The sequence below is a fragment of the Grus americana genome, chromosome 12 (genome assembly GCF_028858705.1).
Source record: "Grus americana isolate bGruAme1 chromosome 12, bGruAme1.mat, whole genome shotgun sequence".
Classification (NCBI taxonomy): Eukaryota; Metazoa; Chordata; class Aves; order Gruiformes; family Gruidae; genus Grus; species Grus americana.
In genome coordinates this window covers 22662515-22681280 of record NC_072863.1, presented here as the reverse complement: position 1 = coordinate 22681280, position 18766 = coordinate 22662515, and the positions used below count along the sequence as shown (strand labels likewise).

The 18766-nt window shown below is 49.2% G+C and overlaps 3 protein-coding genes across 11 annotated transcripts in view; 1 reads left to right on the top strand and 2 right to left on the bottom strand.

The window, feature by feature from the left end:
• Positions 1 to 4249: 4249 nt before the first annotated feature.
• Positions 4250 to 10023, top strand: LOC129211910 (cis-aconitate decarboxylase-like). The gene is made up of 6 exons (XM_054839696.1): positions 4250 to 4281; positions 4893 to 4947; positions 7411 to 7598; positions 7780 to 7872; positions 8160 to 8365; positions 9105 to 10023. Exons 1-6 carry the CDS (start codon positions 4261 to 4263, stop codon positions 10021 to 10023), a joined length of 1482 nt encoding a protein of 493 aa, XP_054695671.1. The 5' UTR covers positions 4250 to 4260.
• Positions 10024 to 14441: 4418 nt separating this feature from the next.
• Positions 14442 to 17139, bottom strand: GLOD5 (glyoxalase domain containing 5). Of its 2 annotated transcripts, XM_054839626.1 has the most exons (4): positions 17132 to 17139; positions 15492 to 15642; positions 14809 to 14964; positions 14442 to 14594 (listed from the first exon to the last, which is right to left on the bottom strand). In XM_054839626.1, exons 2-4 carry the CDS (start codon positions 15630 to 15632, stop codon positions 14442 to 14444), a joined length of 450 nt encoding a protein of 149 aa, XP_054695601.1. In that variant the 5' UTR covers positions 15633 to 15642; positions 17132 to 17139. The 2 variants fall into 2 exon arrangements, with proteins under 2 accessions (XP_054695601.1, XP_054695599.1); XM_054839624.1 differs by lacking the exon at positions 17132 to 17139 and having other exon boundaries at positions 15492 to 15656.
• A 695-nt stretch (positions 17140 to 17834) lies between these two features.
• The window catches only part of LOC129211979 (exocyst complex component 1-like), a 28782-nt gene continuing 27850 nt past the window's right edge, over positions 17835 to 18766 (bottom strand). For 3 of the 8 annotated variants that reach the window (XM_054839862.1, XM_054839861.1, XM_054839868.1), the window contains one exon: positions 17836 to 18661. In XM_054839862.1, coding sequence (XP_054695837.1) covers positions 18506 to 18661 — 156 coding nt within the window. In that variant the 3' untranslated portion in view covers positions 17836 to 18505. Of the gene's footprint in view, positions 18662 to 18766 lie in introns of all 8 variants that reach the window. The other 5 variants (XM_054839863.1, XM_054839866.1, XM_054839865.1 and 2 more) reach the window with 3 other exon arrangements.

Below are 18766 nucleotides of genomic sequence, written 5' to 3'. Positions count from 1 at the left end.
CGGCCGCGAAACCCGCCGTGCTCGCCATGGCCCTTCCAGACAAAACAAGAGCGTCGGCGGTCGCCCCCACAGCCTCACCGTCGTCGGCGTCTAGACCAGCGCTGCTTTGGCTCGGGCGCTCGGCCAGCCTTCAGAGCCGTGTCCCCGCTCCAAGGAGGGAGAAACTGGTGACAGGCTCAGGTGTTTCCATAGTGCCTTCCCACTCGTTGCTCCAGACAAAGGCTCAATTCAAAGCAGAACTTTAGGTGCCTACTTTCCGGAGTCCTATCCAGAAAAAACACACACAACCTATTTAGGCTACAAGGATTTCTGGCAAAAACATGTTTAGGTGCCCCAAAGCGCTGCAGGTGGTGGTGATGGCTCCTGCCCCCTCTTCTCCAGGCTGCTGGAGATGGAGAGGAATGAATAGCCTAACACAAACGAACAAACATTCAGACGAAACCCACAAGGTATTTTTGAGCCATTCCAGGACATTTCTTATCCACTGTTACAGACAAACAGGCAGGCACGATGCACACATACACAGTCTCCCTTCCAGATGGAATTTTCCAGCTCCATCCCTTTCTTGAAACCCCAGTGACTAAATAGTCTATTTTCAAACCCTTCATATTTCTACCATTAACTCGTCTATTTGCAGGCAGCCCCCACATTTCCATTCCTCTGCACTCCTGGGTACCATGAGCTGGAGTTTGCTCTCTGGAGGTTTTTGTTAGGAAACAAAGATGAAAATAAAACAGCGATGTTCTTGTTATTTTGGTATTTTTAGAACATTTTTATGACCTAAAGGAGCTGGAAAAGGAGAAAGTGATGTATTCTGTTCTCAGCCACTCCAAAGAAGCCTTTTGGAAAGAAAGGAAAGCATGCGGCACTACTATTGATATGGGAAGTGAGGAGGAGTAAAGGAGCACAACCCAAAGAAAAAATATTTTCGTGAATATTAATGAACCTAAATCCCGGTGTCTGCTCTTAAACACACAATATTCCTGGGCAGACATGCACATTATGGAAACATCAGTGGCCTCCGGACTCCTTTGTTACATTAAAAAAAAAAATAAATGTTTTCCTTCTCCCCATTTATTCTAAAGGACATAATTTTCACAAAAAATGAAGGATAAATTGACTCCTAAGTTCTGAACTGATTCAGCAACTCAAGCTCTCATGAAATGTGGAAAGGGTAAAAACTTTCAAGTGAACCTTGGGGGATAATTAATTAATTCCTTCAATTATTTGGTTGTGCTAAAGGTTAGATTTTTTTATTTTTATTCAGAAAGAAAGCTGCACCAAATCACAGTTCTGCAGGAGGAACGCTCTTTTAACGTCGAGCATCTTATAACCTACAGGTTTTTTGTTTTTTTTTTTGAAATGACATTCAGATATAAATAAGCGGTTTGGTTTAAATGGTTATACTTGGAGGCGGGCCACAATATTAAGTTCCTCCAGATGTTTCGCTCTGAAATAGCTCAGACAGTGGCTTTCGAGGCATGCTGCAACAAGCCCCTGTTTTGAGCCGGTCTCTGGAGGAGGAGGAGGAGGAGATGGGTTTTCTGGAGGAAGATGGGCTGGCCAGGTGACTGCTTGGCTCGCAGAAGTGGTTTTCAATTTGCCAAGGCTCGCTTCGTTCACAGTTCCCGCATAACTAGCCGTGTTAGCGGTTTTAGAGCCTGCAACGTGCAGCTCGGTTTTGTGAAGGATGTGGACGCACAACTAGAAGGGACGTTTCCCTGCAGTGCCATCCTTCGCAGGACATCCGAGAGGGGGAGGAAGAAATACCAGAATACACCGTGTCAGGCTACGGAGGTGTAAAGGGAAAGGATGTGAGAGGATTTAGACCAAGATATGGAAAAGGAGGAGGATGAAGGACTTCCCTTGGGAGGAGAATACTTTGGGGTTAGAAACAGCTGGAGACCTACCCACTGCTCACACCTACCCGCAGCATCCCCCCCGCGCACTGCAAGCGCAGACTCGTGGTCCCTGTCCTAAGACCATTTCAGCATTTGTGCGTTGCTTCCCCCCCTCTGTTTCGCGCAACGTAAGGACGCATCAACCAATTAATTCCCTCCCGTTGCTGTCTGAGGGGTAGCAGCACTAGTAATGCTGTGGGCTGCACCAAGACCTGGAGAAATGAGGGTCTGCGTGGAAACACTCGGAGATGTTTTCTGCTCAAAGCATGCCCAAGCTTTGTTTGTCCCTGGGGTAAAACCGCTCGTCGCTGCTGTCACTACCCGTCTCGTGCGGCTGCTGCCTCGGGCTCTTTGTAAGGACCTGTTTCTCTGCATGCGCTACAGAAAGCTGATAACGTGGCACCTCTGCCCCCCCCCCCTCCGTGCAGCACAGCAAGGAGGGATCTCCCTCCAAGTCTTTCCTTTGTGCTGAATTCTGCACGCTGGGCGTGCTCGGCTGGGACCGATGCAAAGTAGCTCTTTGGGTAGAGATTGCGCAGGCAGAGGAGCAAACGGGATGTCGCTTTCCAACGTGTAGGGGTTAGCAGCTCTCCGTACACACGGGGTACCAGCCAGCACAGCCACTGTCCAGGAAACCATGAGGATGGAGACCTCCCCGTGGTGGGGAGGCACCTGGAGACCTGGGGTGCTGCCAGGCCTTGCAGAGAGCTGGCTCTACCGAACGGATGGGGCGATCCTTCCCTTGCGCAAATCCCTGGTGCAGCGAGGGCAAAGCCAAAGCCGCCCCCTCGCTCACCCAACCTCCTCCATCTCCTTTCCTTCTCCTGCTTGCCCCGGACATTCTTCAGCCTGGGGTTTGCAGAAATGGCTTGTGAGGTTCTCCCTCCATCCTGGCTCTTCTCCCCTCAGCAGGGGCCGGCGTGCCAGCCGGGCTGCAGCCTCCGAATATCTTTTCCTTTACTTGCCACCTTGTACGCAATAACTTCCCTTCACCCCCTCCAGAAAAGGTCGTTCCCCTCTGCACCCCCTTTCCGTCTTGCTGTTATAGCCGGGCTTTGCAGACATCACCGCGTACGTGTGCTTCGCGCTGACGTCTGCTGCCTGTGCTGCTTTACCTTGAATAATATTAACGGCAGCATGCTGGTGCATGGACGTTGTCTACACAGGAGGTTGGAGCAAGGCTTAGCATGCCATGGGACACATATATAAATACCCAAACTTTAAATTTTCAGACACTTATTCCCCAGTGGCATTTTGTGATTAGTTTTCCATCCCACCTTATTAATGATAACAAATATTTACATAGCTCTGAGAAAATACCGTGTCTCTCAAGATAAACATGTTAAGAGAAAGAAATGCAATTCTTTTTTTTTTTGGGATAAGCACACAGCAAGATTAACAGTGCACAGCAACGCTACACAGCTGGAATAAATATCACAACCCTGACTCTCCTCTGGTGAAAAACCAGCACGAAGTTGCCTGAGATGCATTGCTAAGTTCACAGCGATCGAGGGTCTGCCTAGTATTCAGTAGAAAATTCAGGCTGGTTTTAAATGCAAGAGGTATCACACTAGGCTGTTATTCTGTACAAACTAACATGCAGCGGGTTAACTGTCCCCAGGTTTCACTAGTGGACAAAGCAAAAAGCCATGGCATTCCCCCAAAGTCCAAACATTCATTTGGGAACAAAGGATCCCGACGTCTCCTGGAAGCTACAGAATTCATGTCTGCACTAACATTTCAATGAACCGGCAGCACATGGCAGGCACCGCAGAGCTGAATATACAGAAGAAGGAGAGCTATGAAAAGATTCAGCCAAATGACAAAACACTGAATGTATTCGAGAAAAGCATCAAAGAAAAACACCGATGCCACGCTTCTCCCTCTGCAGCTTGGATTACCTGGTTTGGTGACACTTCGGCTCAATGGGAGGATGCTCTTGTCCCTCTCATTTCCTGGTAAGTACCAGTTTTATAGTCCTCCTCTGTAGGAGGAGCCTGGGGCCAGTTACTTCACACATTGGCACCTGTGGCATTTCGGAGACAGGAATTTCCTTGAACTTTGTCGGTTATTGTCCTAAATCTTTTTTTTTTATTATAATTTCCTGAAACCAGGGGGGTTTCCCTTCTGTTCAGCAGAGAAAAACCACCCCTCCTCATCTATTCCCCCCACCCTCTCAGTCCCCAGAGGCTGATGTCATCACACTTGAAATTCGGTTGCAAAAAAACAAAAAAGCAAATTGCCTTTCAGAAGCATATATAAACCCTGACACCAAAGCACCTTTCAGACAGACACCTCTCCCATCCCTCGAATAGAGCGGTGCAGAGCTGGGGATTAAGCAGTGGTAACAGCCACCAGCATGGTCTACTTAACCTTACAGGTAACTGCTATTTCATGTACAAAACCTATTCATCTCTAATCTTTCCTTTTGCATTTTAAGGAGGTAATGTCGTTTCCCCGGGCGGTTCCTCGACTGGTCGAAATCGTCGTGACAGTAAATGGGAACCTGCCCCAATACTAACAAAATCAGATGGTTTTCACAGACACTTTATTCATAGTTACTAACCTGCTCCTTCCATGCCTGTTCCTTTTATGTGTCCCAAACGTGTTTTGTACAGTGCCATGGCGGGGGGGGGGGGTTGTTGTTGTTGGGACGTGCTGTGTGGTTTTTTTTCCTCCTCGTGTCCGCTCTGAGCTGGTCCCGCTCGCGGCCGTAAGAGGATTTCATGGTAGGTCTGAAAAGGCTGCGCTGCCCCTTCTACTGTACTGCTTTATTTCCCTGGCTATTCTTGGCACCCTTGCTGGACTGAGCTTTGGAAAGTTTTTTTTTTTTTTTTTTTTTTTCCTCCTTTCAATATGTAGTTAGTTTTACCCGCTCGTTTGATCTGTGAGTGTCTTACAATGCCATGTTAGAGGCACAACCAGTAAAACGGCTCTGAAAAAGTTCAAGGAGCTTAGGTGACAAATGCTCTTTCTCTGTCTTTACTCTAGAAATCCCAGAAGTTCTTGGCAAGCTCCCGGCAAGTTCACAAAACTGCTGCTCACGGTTTGTATCTCTCTGCGGAACAGCATTCCCTATCCTTTTCTAAAGAGCATCCCAAAATAATCAGGTCATTGCTTAAAAAAAAAAAAAAAAAAAAATTAAAAAAAAAATGCTGGGCTAAGCACACTGAGATAAATCACTCAAATTCTTGGAAGACAAAGCATGCTTGGGGGGTCTTGCGACGATTATTGCCCTCGGTCGCTGAAGAACAAGGAGAAAAGTAACAAGTGGTAAAAACATTGATTTGCTAGTCCTGCACTAAAACAGACACTTTAACTGATTTAGAACCGGACTTTCCAAATTCTTACTCTTTGCTCATAAATGTAAGATATTTAAACGGTAGCTGTCATTGGGTTGCTCAGATCCTTAACTCCTCCGTTTGTCATTATCTCTTTATTACATCTGATCGTGCTATTAACGTTGCGTGAAGGGATCCACGGATCCTGCTCCACGTCTCCCAGCCAGCGTGCTGCCTCCTCCTGCACCGCACGTCTACGGCTCCTCTGCTTCAGAAAATTAAGCAGAGCGTCGCTGTGTAGCCACTTGGTCTATTACAAGTTTGTCTATAAACTTATTTTAAAATGCATTATTAATACAATAAATGCAATGCATGTTACTTGGTGAACACTTGAGAACAAGAGAAATAATAACAATAATAATCCACTCAGATCTATTTGCTCTTGGACAGCCTCATTAGAGTCTTTTTTTTCTTTTTTTTAAATTAATTTCTGCAGCACAGCTGCCATACCAGCGCAAAAAAAACCCAAAAAAAACCCCAAACCCTGGAGCCACGAAACGCTTTTAACTGAAGGGTTAATAAACATCGCTGCCTGCTGAAGTGACAAAGAGCATTTGACGGCAGGAAGGAAGCAGTCAAAACTTTATGGGTGTAGGGTGATTTCAGCAGATTTTCCTCCAGCCTCTCCAATCTGGTTTGACTTCACCGTCGCCTTCTCCTTGAGGGCGTTGGTGCTTTCGTTCGTGGTGTACTGGAGATGCTCTCAGAGTACACAAAGAGGACGCAGGTTTTTGTCAGCAGAAAATTTCCAAACTGCTGAGTGTTACAGATTCCTATAGCAATATATTTCACGGAGCCGCTGCGAGGGGTGGATTTTATTTCGGTGAGTCACAGCAATGATGACATTCTCAGCTGTGTTTAGAAGTAGTTTTCAGACTCCTAGGCTCTAGGTGAGTCCAAATACATTTGCAAGCAACTGTGAGTCAGTAGGCATGACATTTAAGAATGAATACACGCTAGTGAAATTAGGGAACGGTCATTTTTTTTTAATTGGGATGTTTTCTGCTTAAAAAAATAAACTGTCATATGTACCTGCTGATTTTGATGAGGTTTCCTGTGCGATGTTGTAGCAAAGTATTTTTATTTTCTTGCTTCACTCATCTTGACTTTTTCATGTGATTAGTTTCATTTGGACATTGATACCATCTTTTATCTGTGTGCATCTGTGTGTATACCCCCCACATACATATATACGTGTATATATATGGATTCGCAATCACGCAAATGTTAGCTATACTGAACTCTGTAGTTTTTCTACTGGTATTATAAATTACAGTGGGTCACAATAATTATAATTCTATGAATTATAAATGCATCAAAACAAAGCAATTTGTCACTGAAACTAAAAAGTACCATGGTCCCAAATTGGATATTTTCCACAGAACTTTTAACACCTCCAAAGATTTGGAAACGGTGACTTCCAAATCCAAAAGCGCTGGTAGTTCGTGCTGTTTGCCTGGCTCTACCTTACAGGTCATAAATACAGGCACCGATTTTGCCTTGGGAAGCTCAACCTGTTGCTTCTTGTCTACCAGCAAAAGTGTCTTCAGAGGCAGGAAAAACTCCCTCAAACATCAAGCTCAGGAGATATCCCGGCTCAACCCCCTTCTGAAGCCTAGGCTGAATCCTCTGATACGCTGAGCTCTGCTACGAAAGAACACAGAAAGTCCCTTTTTTTATTTAAGCACTAGCATCCTTTTGAGTGCATAGGGCTTAAGAGCTTTGCTGGCTGAGTCGAGACACCTCAGTGCCTTGTAGGACCAAACTTCTGGATAAATCCAGGCTCTGGGTCTAGTCCTGCTTGCCAAAAAATAATGGAAGCTGTAGGAAGTTTTGTGTTTATGTGATCCACCCCCAACAAGGCACCAGCAGTAATGTAGCCAGGGCACCTGTGCTGCCTTTTCTGCAGATAAAGGGGGATAATTTGTATTGACCCCCCCAAAAGATGGGTGCTTGAAACCCGGGGTGGGGGGATGTGGCTGAGCCCTGAAACTGCTTCACTTGAACTTTCTCGAAGCCACCCCGGGGACATGCTGGGCAGATCCTGCACTCTCCAGCTGCCTTTGCCCTTCAATAAATTCAGTGAGACCAGAGGGTGAAGACGTGTGAGCTGTCAGCACATGTCCCACGTGTGTCTTTACCCCCTCCCCTCTCTCTTGGTGCTGCAGTGGTGGCCAGGAGTGCTCCGGAGGAGACCGTGACCAGCAGCTTTGCCTCCTTCATCCATGCAGCTCGACCCGAGCACTTGTCCAAGACCGTCCGTCACAGAAGCAAGAGGATGATCCTCGACAGCATTGGGGTTGGCCTCGTGGGCAGCACGACGCATGTGTTCGATATCGCTCTGCAGTACTGCCAGGTAGGACCAGCCCCGTATTTACCCTGTGGTTACGTGGTCCCCACCCTGACATCACCGCCATAACCAAGGCTTTATTCCATGGCTGATGTAGGACTTTTGCCTCGCAGTAGAGGAGCGTTCTGACTTCACACAATCCCTGCTTCACTCAAGGTCCTCACCTGAATTTCTCTCCCTTTCGCAGGAGCTGTACTCTTCGGTTGCCGTGAGCTCCGTCTATGGCAAGCCAGGCGTAAAGCTCTCCCCCACGCTGGCTGCGTTCACCAACGGAGTAGCGGTAAGGCAGGCTCTTCCAGGAGAAGCTCCACTTTGTGGTGCCTTCAAAGACACTAGTTAGTATTACAGGAAGCAGACTGGTGACCGGGAGGGGTAATGGGGGACAAGAAGTCATGGGCTCCTCTGCAGTCTTGCACACCACTTTTAGAAGGACCAAACAGCCACCATGGGGACCACAAGGTGACTGGGTGGATGTCGTTACAGACATAGCCTCAGCAATATCAGCAAGGACCCCTAGCTCCCTCAGCCCCCCACACCAGCATGTCCTTACCTCCATTTCTCTGGCAGACTCACTCCATGGACTTCGATGATACCTGGCACCCTGCTACTCACCCGTCAGGGGCTGTTCTGCCAGCTCTGCTGGCAGCTTCCCAGATGCTACCTCCAAGCACCAAACCCAACGGCATGGAGTTCCTGCTGGCATTTAACGTGGGCCTGGAAGTGCAAGGAAGGCTCATGCATTTCTCCACTGAGGCTCACGACATTCCCAAAAGGTAAGCCTCCTTTTCTTTACTGAGCAGGAAGAGGGTTGGTGAGTCTACTCTGGGTTTCAAAATGTTAGTTTAAGTCCAGCTGAACTCCGGATTGGGGTAAAGCCCTACTGAGAGCCAAATTCCAGTTCTGCCAGAGCTGATGAGGCACCACTTATTTCATATTCATTTGGTGACCTCCAGTGATCTTGCCTTGAAAATAAGCATCTACCACTGAGTCTGCCACTTCACCATCTAAAGTAACCGGGGCAAGAGCACAGGACAGGCAGTGGCCCACAGCCATGCAGGCAGCTTAATCATGGGCACAGTCCCTGGCACAATTTCTGCCTGTGCCAACTGCCATTCACCAGGCAGTGCCCTGGTGTGGTCCAAGGGATAACATCGACCGGGAACTGTTACCCTTGGGCATGTTGGATGAGGCCACCTTATTTGTCTGGGGGGAGAAAGTTTGGCTGTATGTACATAAGCCACGCCACCTACTCTTAGGGAAAATTAAAAATTGCTTTCTGGAGATGCTGAGCTCACTCTGTTGTCTCCAATGAAGTTTCAAGTAGACGCTTAGTTTTTAGATGGCTAAATTTTGAGTTAGGTGAATCCCACCTGCACCAGAGCCATGAGGGATTTCCACTGGCTGACTTGGCAGTTCATTTCCAGTCCCACAGGTAGGTCTGGTAGGTGAGGTGCTTGGGTGCTCCCCGTGCTGAGCAGGCAGGGACGCTCACATCTGCAATTTCCCCTTCAGGTTCCACCCTCCCTCGGTGGTCGGTACCATGGGCAGTGCTGCGGCCACTGCAAAACTGCTCTCTCTCAGCACGGCCCAGTGCTCACACGCTTTGGGCATTGCCGCATCGCTTGCAGGGGCACCCATGGCAAACGCCGCCACCCAAGCCAAGCCATTGCATATCGGAAATGCTACTCGCCTGGGCTTCGAAGCAGCGCTGCTGGCTGCCCGAGGGATGGAGGCTAACCCCTTAATTCTGGATGATATCCCTGGTTGCTCTGGATTCAGTGCTTTCTACAGTACCTATCAACCCAAACCACTGTCCACACCAAGTGACCATCACGAGTTCCTCTTGGAGAAGCAGGATATTGCTTTCAAGCGATTCCCAGCCCACCTGGGGATGCACTGGGTGGTGGATGCTGCCTTGTCTGTCCGGAACCTCTTCATCAACTACGCAGGGTCCTTCTTGCCCTCTTTGATCCGCACCATTGTGCTGAAGATCCCAGTGTCAAAGTACATCAATCGACCTTTCCCCAGCTCTGAACACCAGGCTAGACACTCCTTCCAGTTCAATGCCTGCATTGCCCTGTTGGATGGTGAAGTGGGCCTCAGCTCCTTCACAGAGAGCAGCATCCACCGGCCTGAGCTGAGGGAGCTGCTGCACAAAGTGGTGGTGGAGCACCCTGAAGATAACGTGGCCAACTTTGACAAGATGTACGGAGAGGTGGCGCTGCTCCTGCACAGCGGGGATGTCTTGACAGGCAAGTGTGACACTTTCTATGGGCACTGGAGGAAGCCTCTGAGCAAAGAATCGCTCCTGAAGAAGTTTCGATCCAACGCCTCTCATGTGCTTCCAGAAGAAAAAATAGAAACCATCATCACTATGGTGGACAACCTGGAGAATCTGTCAGATAGTTCCCAGCTGGCCTGCAGCCTGTGAGGGAACAGCAAGTGGGTTTTTGATAAGGGACTTGTCCTGGTGAAACTCTGATTCCTTTCTTCATTGGTGCTTTACTATTGATTTCCAATGTCAGGAAAGTTCTCACCCCTTGAAGTCAAAGTAGACGCTTTAATACCGAAGGAGCCCGCGAGGAAGGAGGTGTGTCTGTGTCAGTAATTAGTAGACAGATTAAATTTCAAGTCATGGTTGATGCTGTCTGAGTAGCTGAAAGGCCACCACAAATACAAAAAAAAAAAAAAAATCCCATGGAAATCTATGAGATCCTGGGGTATCATCTGGAAGTCGGTTCCCCAGAAGGAACTGTGTCTAGATATATTTTTAAAGCTGCATTCAAAGTTTTTTTCTGTGCAGAATGCCTAACTGCCGAGTCTGGGAAGAAGAGGAAGTTTAACTGCAAAATGTGCGCTTTTCTTAGTGCTCTTCTGGGCCCTTTTCAGATCACAGTTAGTCAGTCATGCTGGCCAGATGAAAAATCTATCAGTTACTGTAAACAGCCCTGCCTGCAAAACTCTTGGGCAGAAAGGGATTTTTTTTTTTTTCTTTTCCAGTAAAAGCCTCCCATACTTGGGAAGTGTTTGTCACTTCTCTGTGTACAAGGGATGGTTCAAAGACCCTTAAAACCTGTATGTCTTTTCTGAATGAAAGGCGATCGGTAGGCAAGGAACCCTACATCAGTCCTACACCTACATCCTACGCCTCCCGTGAGGTCACCCCTGCCAATCCTAGGGCTGCGCCACATCATCCCTTCGGGCTTTGCACAGGTTGCCCAGGCACCTATTCAGAGCCGGCTCACCCGAGGTGGTCCCTATAGTCCGTGCGGAGATGGGCACCTCTGGATGGTGACTTGGGCACATACACGCTGTGACTCACATTGGGAAATTCCTGTTTCGCCCCCCTCAGAGGAGGGAAAGCTTACCGAGACTCAGTTCTTAACTCATCTTTCCAGCTGGGATGAAATCGGTACTTGTGCTCCTGAGTAGCCATTCACCGAAAGGCTTTCTTACCCTGATACTTTCTGAACAGTGAGGTGGAGAACTATGCGATATTAAACAAATACTGTGATTGCGGATCCAAAGGACTTGTTTCCAAATATGATCTTGATATAGGTACAGAATCTGTTGGAGAAGTGAGGGTTGTGCAAGGGGGAGTGAGATGGGACTAGACAGGCAAGAAGGAATGTGGGCCGGTTCCTTTTTAGCTTGCTGGTAGTGGTCTATGCAGAGAACTTCCCAGCCAGAGCAAAACTGTTTGCCCACCTGTTAATCCACTCTCTCATACTGTATAACATATTCACACTGAATCTTTCTGAATAAAGAACTGAAGTAAATTCATTTTCTGCATAAAGATTTAATGCTAGATTATGTAGACCATCATGTTTTTAGTTTTAATCTGATCATATGCAGTACAGAGGCTTTTCCAATAGATGGGGAACCCAGCAGAGGCTAGGACAGGGCCACCTAGAAGGCTGATCTGTGGCCAGTGATTTCTCCAGTCATATATTTACCTTGAGCACAGGAAGGCTGATCGGTCCAACTTTCCTTTTATTGGGGCCCCTTATCAGTTGAAGCAGTAAGTGGATTTTCCAGAGCATCTAGGAGCTAAGGGCATACCTGAGATTGTTTTTGTTCATGGTATTTGCTCCAAAAGCCTAGGATCCTGAAAACGCCTCCAGTATCCCAGCCCAGGAAAGTCTCTCACTCATTAATTCCAGTTTCAAACAGCAAACGTTTCATATCCTGAACTAATTAGGAGGTCCAAGCTGCTGGCAAGGGAAGCGAGGCCTTAAAAGAGCCAATTTAAAAACTGGTCTGTGAAAATTATAGACCAGCTTGTGTGACACTGAGTGCATTCAGCGATTAATGTGGTGCCACCAAAGTCCCTGACTTCTCCTCTCAGGCTGAACAAGAAAAGAGCCATTGTCCTTCTTTCTATTGCTGTTCCAAGATAAATGACACTCAAAATTAAGAAAAGGAAACCTTTCTCCACAAGCATATTTACGGTAGCAAGCTCGTTGAATGAAAGGACACTTGCAGTGCAGAGCCAGACAGGATCTGTGTTAGCAATCAATAAATACTTACAATCCCACGCCAGAAATTAACAGGGCTCCGCTGGAAGAAGAGAAGCCCTGACCAGTAGGGAGTGGGGGGGAAAGCTGATGGGGGGAGCAGGATGCCGCCATCAGCCCTCTCCCGTGGGCATCGTCCCTCTCCCGTGGGCAGGACCCACCCGCGGCAGGGCCGGAGGCGGCCGCGGGCCCTCAGCACCCTGGAGAGCAGCCGCCGGTCGGGGCCGCGGGGGGGGCTCCGCTGGCCGGGGGGTCCCGCAATGGGGGTCCCGCAATGGGGGTCCCTCCCTGACGGTCCCTCCTCGGGGGTCCCTCAATGGGGGTCCCTCCTCGAGCATCTTTCCCTGGGGGGTCCCTCCTCGGGAGTCCCTCCTCGGGGTCCCTCCCCGGGAGTCTCTTAATGGGGATCCCTCCTTGGGGTCTCTCCCTGGGGGTCCCTCAATGGGAGCCCCTCCTCGGGGTCTCTCCCTGGGGGTCCCACCCTGAGGGTCCCTCCTCGGGGTCCCTCCCTGGAGGTGCCTCCATGGGGGTCCTTCCCTGGGGGTTCCTCCTTGGGGTCCCCTCCTGGGGGTCCGGGGGGTCTGCTCCCAGGGCTCCATTCACAAAGTAAGTGTTATGAGCTGCCTGTGGTTTTCTCCCACGGCATCTCTTGTCTTTAGTTCCTGCAAATGGTTCAACTCGAGCCAAAAGCAGGTTTCATCCCTACGGTCACCACCAGCACAAGCTTTTGATAATTTGGAGCACTGAATTTTTTAGGGCTTTGCATTTTTTCACACCATGGAGAATTTTGGGTTTCCTACAAAATGCCAGCAAGAAAGAAAAAAAAAAAAAAGAAAGAAAAAAAAGTACAATTCAAGGTTTATTTCAATTTTAGAGATGATTTTGACCGTAGACGTCAGAAGAGTCCTCTCTGCCTTCCAGCACCATTTCCGTGATGATAACATTGCTACCGCAGTGTGGCCAGCTGGGGAACTGCTCTCCTTGAAAACCCCCAAGTCTTTATTGTTTTATGCTTTTTAAATAATCGAGGAATTGCTTTTTCAATAATTAAAGAAAGAAGAAAAATTAGGACAGCCCCACAAGTAACTGAGTGCCATGAGTCAGAGTGGACTCCGCTGTGGTAAATCCCTGTCCCAGCTCTGCTGAAACACCTTCCTCCTCACCGGGATGAGCCATGCCTCCCTCCATGCCACGCAGGCAGCTCCATGAGCTCCTGGACAGAGGAAGACAAGAGTGTTGGCCTTCCTCTTCCCTGGTCCAGAGGCTCTCCCAAGCTCTGGACATGTTGCCATGGGGGGGGTCAAGTTTTACAAGGAGGCTGCTGTTCCAAAAATTAATGACTGAGTGTTCCAAAAATGAGTGACTGAGAGAAACAGTCCACAGGAATGTGTCATGCATGGGGATGGAAAGGAGGAGCGAATCCCTCCCAGCTGTAGTACAAGGCTGCATCCTTCCCTTGGCAGCTGGTGCAAGGGCCAGAGCAAAGCCCCGTTGCTGCCTCACTGGTAAAACAGGGCAACCAGGCTGGGCTGCAAGGAGGAGCCAAAGTTTTCTGCTTGATGCCAGTGTCTTCTTAGCACCTTGTTTCCCCCTTATTCTTGCATAAATCTAGGTGATCTCACTGACTTTAGACACTCTCCCACCTCTGCCATGCAGCTGTCTCATCTCTACACTTTCCCATCCTGGGTGACAGGAACCCTGTAACTATTTATGCAGAGCTGACTATGAGGCACAGAACTTCAGCTTCAGGAGTGTTTTGTGTGTCAGGCACTGAGGCCAAAATCCCAGTTCCCATGCAGGAAGCAGGTTTCAACAGTCACAGCTGGATTTAAACCACTGGCTTGGTGTGAGAGCCACCAGTGCCAGCCAGCCTGCGTCAAGCCAAGCAGGCGGACCGAGAGGAAGGGAGACAGAAACCTTCAGCTGTGTAAAAAGTGACTATGGAAAGGAGAGGAATGACAGGTTCTTTTGTGCTCATGGTGAACAGTGCAGAAATGAGGGGCTTCAACTGCAGCAAAAAGGGTGTCAGACATCAGGACATCTTGTCCCAACAAGAGTAGTGCAGCAGCAGCAGCAGGACAGATCTTCAAAGAAGGTCAATGAAATCTCCATTGATGGTGATTTACAAAAGTAGGATTCACACCCAGGGCTGAGAGCCGAGCAGGCTGCCTTGGGGAAACTCTCAAGGTTGATGCAGCCCTACTTTTAGGGCTGGGATTTGAGACTTGTCCTAGGTTTGCAAAATAAAAGCTTGAACCTGTAAACTGGCCATCAAAAGCCCGGCCTCCGCATCCTGTCTCCTGCTGGGACACAGGCAGAGTAGGGGTTGTGGTTAGGGTTCCCCTCCATCAACTGCAGTCGCATCTGTGCAGTACCTGGAAACCTCAATCAGGTTCTCATCGGGGTCTCGGAAGTAGATGGATGTTATTGGACCCACAGCACCAGTTCTGGCCACGGGACCTTCTTCAATAATCACCCCACAGGCCTGGGAGGAGACATAAGAGCAGGGATTTCGTACTTAAGGTACTCTTATCAGGGCATTGTGCACTGTCCCCTCCTCAGCCTTGAAAACATGAGCTGTTGGATGAGATAATTCTGACATTCCCCAAGACACAGTCCCTGAAAGTGTCACTTGGGAGGCTCTGGCTTCATGCCTCCCAGGGTCACACTGCCCTTTGCACACTCTACACCTTCCTCACCTTCAGATGATCCTGCAGCTGGTCCAGGGGCACCTGTGTGATAAGGCAGATATCTGCAGAGCCAGGAACTGGGCACCGAGCCTTGGGTTCAAACTCCTTCCCAACCTCATGCAGGTTAAACTTCTGGTTGCCAAAACGTAAAGCTTTGCGATTTCCCTGTCCCCAAAGAAAAAAATCAAAGCACAATGAGACTTGCTGGGCTGGAAGCCTTCAGCATCCACTCACCTGCATAGCCCTGAAAGTCCTGGGGACCTGGCTGTAGTCCTGCTAACTCTGGGCTCTTGCTGTGGCAACCCAAGACAAGAACTGGCCACTGCAAGGCTCCTAGGGCATCCCTGGAAATGTGGAGTGACCCAAGAAAGTCCTACAGCCTCATGCAGCTATTTCCACACCATAATGGCGTATGTTTTCAGTTTGGGGCACTCTCCTTCCTGCCTGTGGGGCAGCCACACAAACAATGCACAGGCTGACACTGCAGTGGGAACAAAGATGAGGCAATGGGAAGAGGATGAGGAGGGAGGGTTTTGGAAACTCAGAGCTTGATGGCCTGCAGCTTGTGCTGGTACTACCATCCCCACCCCAAGGAGGTGCCCCAGAGACCCTACCAGAGCTCCACAAAGACCAGTCACTGACCCAGAACTGCAGCTCCAGGTCCCCTAGACCCAGCCTGTGCTCCGTGTTACCTTGAAAGTCACCACCTCCATGCCCAGGACTTTGGAATAAAAGGCCACAGTGTCCTCAATGCTCTTCACAGTCAACACAAGGTGGTCCAGGCGCTGGATGAAACATGAGGGTGGACCCATACACTCCTCCTTCCAGGACATCCTTTCAGGGCTGGGAACCAGCATGCAAAACCACAGAACATGAAGGTTATGAGCAATGAGCTATTCAGGGAAATGGTCCAGGCAGCTGTGAACTGAACCGTGAATGGAGATCAAACAGGTTTTGTTTTGGCCTGCAGGTGGCACAAGTACAGAAGCAATAAATTCTCCTCCTTGGAAGGCCCTTGGACCTCCGCTTTGCTCTGGTGGGACCTGAGCATGCCAGAGCCCTTGGCTGGGGCCAGATCTGGAGCACCAGAAGGGTGACCTCGCTGAGGGATGATGTCACCAAGACACTGAGCTCCCGATGCACAAAAACCTGTGTGCACCAAGGATGGACCATGTGTGTGATCCTTCCCTCCAACCCCCTCTGGTGTCCTCCCAACCTCCTTCGTGTCCAGGTGTGGACACTCATCCAGGTGGAGCAAAGGCAGAGAGTTAAGACAAGCTGGGCCCTGTCAGTGCGGTAGGCAATGTCTCTGGGGGAAGAATATTCCCAGAAGAAAAGGGTACCAGGGCTGAAGAAGCTGCTTGGTGTCCCCATGGAAAGGGGCTGTGTCATTATCTTACAGGAAGGGGACAGAATCCCTTCTGGTGCCTATACAATGTAGATGTAAAACATGGACCATAAATAAGGACCGCGGTCCTGACCAACACCATGAGGACAGGAACTTGCCACCATCATGACTGCGCTGTGGGACTGAGCCCAAGGGGCGAATGGCTGAGGGCTCTGGGACTGTGACATGGTGGCTTGGCAGGGGAAAATCAGTTTTAGGAAAATGAAGAGTGCTGTAAATATTTCAGTGGCCTACTTGTCACGTCTCTGCTTCACTTCAGCCCCATCTGCACCAGAGCAGGATGCCTGATGATCCTGCTCTGGTGATTCCGATGACCCTCTGAAGATCCCTGAACTTCTCCCTGATCATCAACACACATTTAAAGCAGGCTCAGGCTGCTTAACTCCATGGCAGCAGATCTTCCTGCTGTTCCCCAGAGCCCAGGAGCACCTTTGCACCAAGCTGTAAAAAGGAAATGGATTTGGCCCTGGTGGCCCTCAGCATGAGGGTACGGGGGACTCGGTAGCCTGGTTTTACAGTGGGTGTTCTATGTTGGGTTCATATCCTCTGGCGTTGCTCTTCTGCAGCAGCGTGCATGGGAAATGGCTGGCAAGGAGAGATTTCAAAGTCCTGCTGACACAGGAGCAAGGTCAGCGTAAAACCAGGTGCAGTTTCACCGGGGCATCTGCTCACTGCAGTCGGAGGAGCTTGCTTGGAGCAGGACCCTGTTGTCCCCAAGCCCAAGCTGGGACTGCAGCATGGCCTGGACCATGCCCAGCTATTGCACGGTTTTCCTGGGTGCTCCCACATTGTGGCACCCTCATGTCACAGCCTGCAGCTCCCAGCTCCTGCCGAGCAAACCTCACCAATACAACCCCCTCCTCCCACGTGAGCCCCTCAGCAAACAACTGCAAGGAAATGGGACTGCAAAAGTAGTCTGAGTACCTGCAAGAGAGGACAAAGAGCTGGGCAAGCCGGTGCTGGACGGTTCCCTTATGACCGTCCTCTTCCTGCTGCCCCGAGCTGAGCTGTGCGAGCAGCAACGTCAGTGGAGAATGACGGGGCACGGCGAAAGCAACGAGATTAGAAACAGGAACTCTGAGCACCACTCCCTGCAGAGGTGTACCTTGACCCAAAGGAACTGAAAGTCCAACTACATAAGAGTTGCTTGAAAAATCCCAGGAAAAGAGCCTGGATATTTTAGCCACCTTTAGCCATCTTTCCCTTTGCAAGGGGAAAATGCTCTGCGAGGCACTTGCTGTCCCCAGGAGCACTGCAAGCTCCCACTAGTGAAAGATGTACGAGCTGTAGGTGCCATGCTAACAACCAATATGTAGCAAGGAGCAATAGAAAAGGAGCCTCAGGGTGACGTGCACAGCTTTGGGCACCTTTTTGGACACCCCTTCCTGCAAACAGACATGTCCAAAGGGGTTCTCTGTGGCCCGAGGCAGAGTTAGAGATTTTCTTTTTATTCCTCTACAAACCCCAAATCTTTCAAAAATAAAAATGGAGTTTTGAAAGGTCTGAAGCTCTCTGGGCAGTTGGCTGTGAGTAGTTCAGGCTGCGGACCCTGTGTCATCACTACGGACCCGACTGGTATTTTGTACTGAACCAAAGAGTTCGGGATCTTCAGTTTTTTAGAGAGAAGGTTATAATGGAAAGCATGTTAGCCCTATGATTATCATCACAAGATACAGAGGCCACATTTTCAACAACCAAAATATATTAGTGAGTTGTGACGTTGCTATAGGATGCTTCATAAGAAAATGGGGTAAGAACAGGCAACCCCCCGAGAGATCAGTTTGGGTCTTTAGAACTTTGCTCCACTCCAGTTTACCGGCAAGTAAATCCTTTCTTAGCTATAAGCAATAAAACTTTTTATATTAATAACTCTGAACTTTCATCTGTCTCTAGTGAACCCTCTTGCTTTAGCACAGGTTCACCATGAAATCTGACAGTAGATAAAAGGGAGAGAGTTCTTGGAGAGAAGATGCCTGTTCATCCGGTGGTCTGCTGAAGAGGTACAGCACTGGCACCCACTTTGGCAGAAATTTGAGGTTTGGGAGGGTTTTTTTTTACTAGCTGCATAATGGTTTCTTGGAGTAGGGAAGCTGTGGTTTGGGTCTGAGAACTCCACTTCCCCAAGGGAGATCTAGCCTAAGACCGAGAAGTCAGAGGTACTTTGGCATTAAGGTCAGGATGGGACCCCCGTATTTCAAACTTCAGCTTGGGAAGAGTTTTGAGCTTAGCTCTTTAAAGATGTAGCTGCAGACAAGGGTTCCTGAGCTGCTCCCAACAGACATCCAGAGAGGGTCGCCTCTACATGTTGGACAGAGTGATGGAGTTGAAGTAGCTCAGCAAGTCCTCCATGGTGAAGTCCATGGCAATCCCTGACCCTGCATAACAGCGTTGGATCAGATCCTCAAACTCTTGGTACTGACGTATGAACTCCTGCTCCATAGCGTGCCACACCACCTAGGGAAAACAGACCGTCAGCTCCCTTCATCAGCCCGTGCCAGCTTATACGTGCCTTGCAGTCCCGAACCCCCCAAAACATCATAGCATTACACCCGCATCACA

Coding starts and splice junctions, on each gene's coding strand:
- GLOD5 (XM_054839624.1), bottom strand. CDS start 15,656: ATGCTGGTTCCCAGCCCTGAAAGGATGTCCTGGAAGGAGGAGTGTATG. Junction 14,965..15,491: donor TGGAGGTGGTGACTTTCAAG/GTAACACGGAGC, acceptor CTTTGGGGACAG/GGAAATCGCAAAGCTTTACG. Junction 14,595..14,808: donor AGCTGCAGGATCATCTGAAG/GTGAGGAAGGTG, acceptor GTCTCCTCCCAG/GCCTGTGGGGTGATTATTGA.
- LOC129211910 (XM_054839696.1), top strand. CDS start 4,261: ATGGTCTACTTAACCTTACAG. Junction 4,282..4,892: donor TGGTCTACTTAACCTTACAG/GTAACTGCTATT, acceptor TCTTTACTCTAG/AAATCCCAGAAGTTCTTGGC. Junction 7,873..8,159: donor CGTTCACCAACGGAGTAGCG/GTAAGGCAGGCT, acceptor TTTCTCTGGCAG/ACTCACTCCATGGACTTCGA.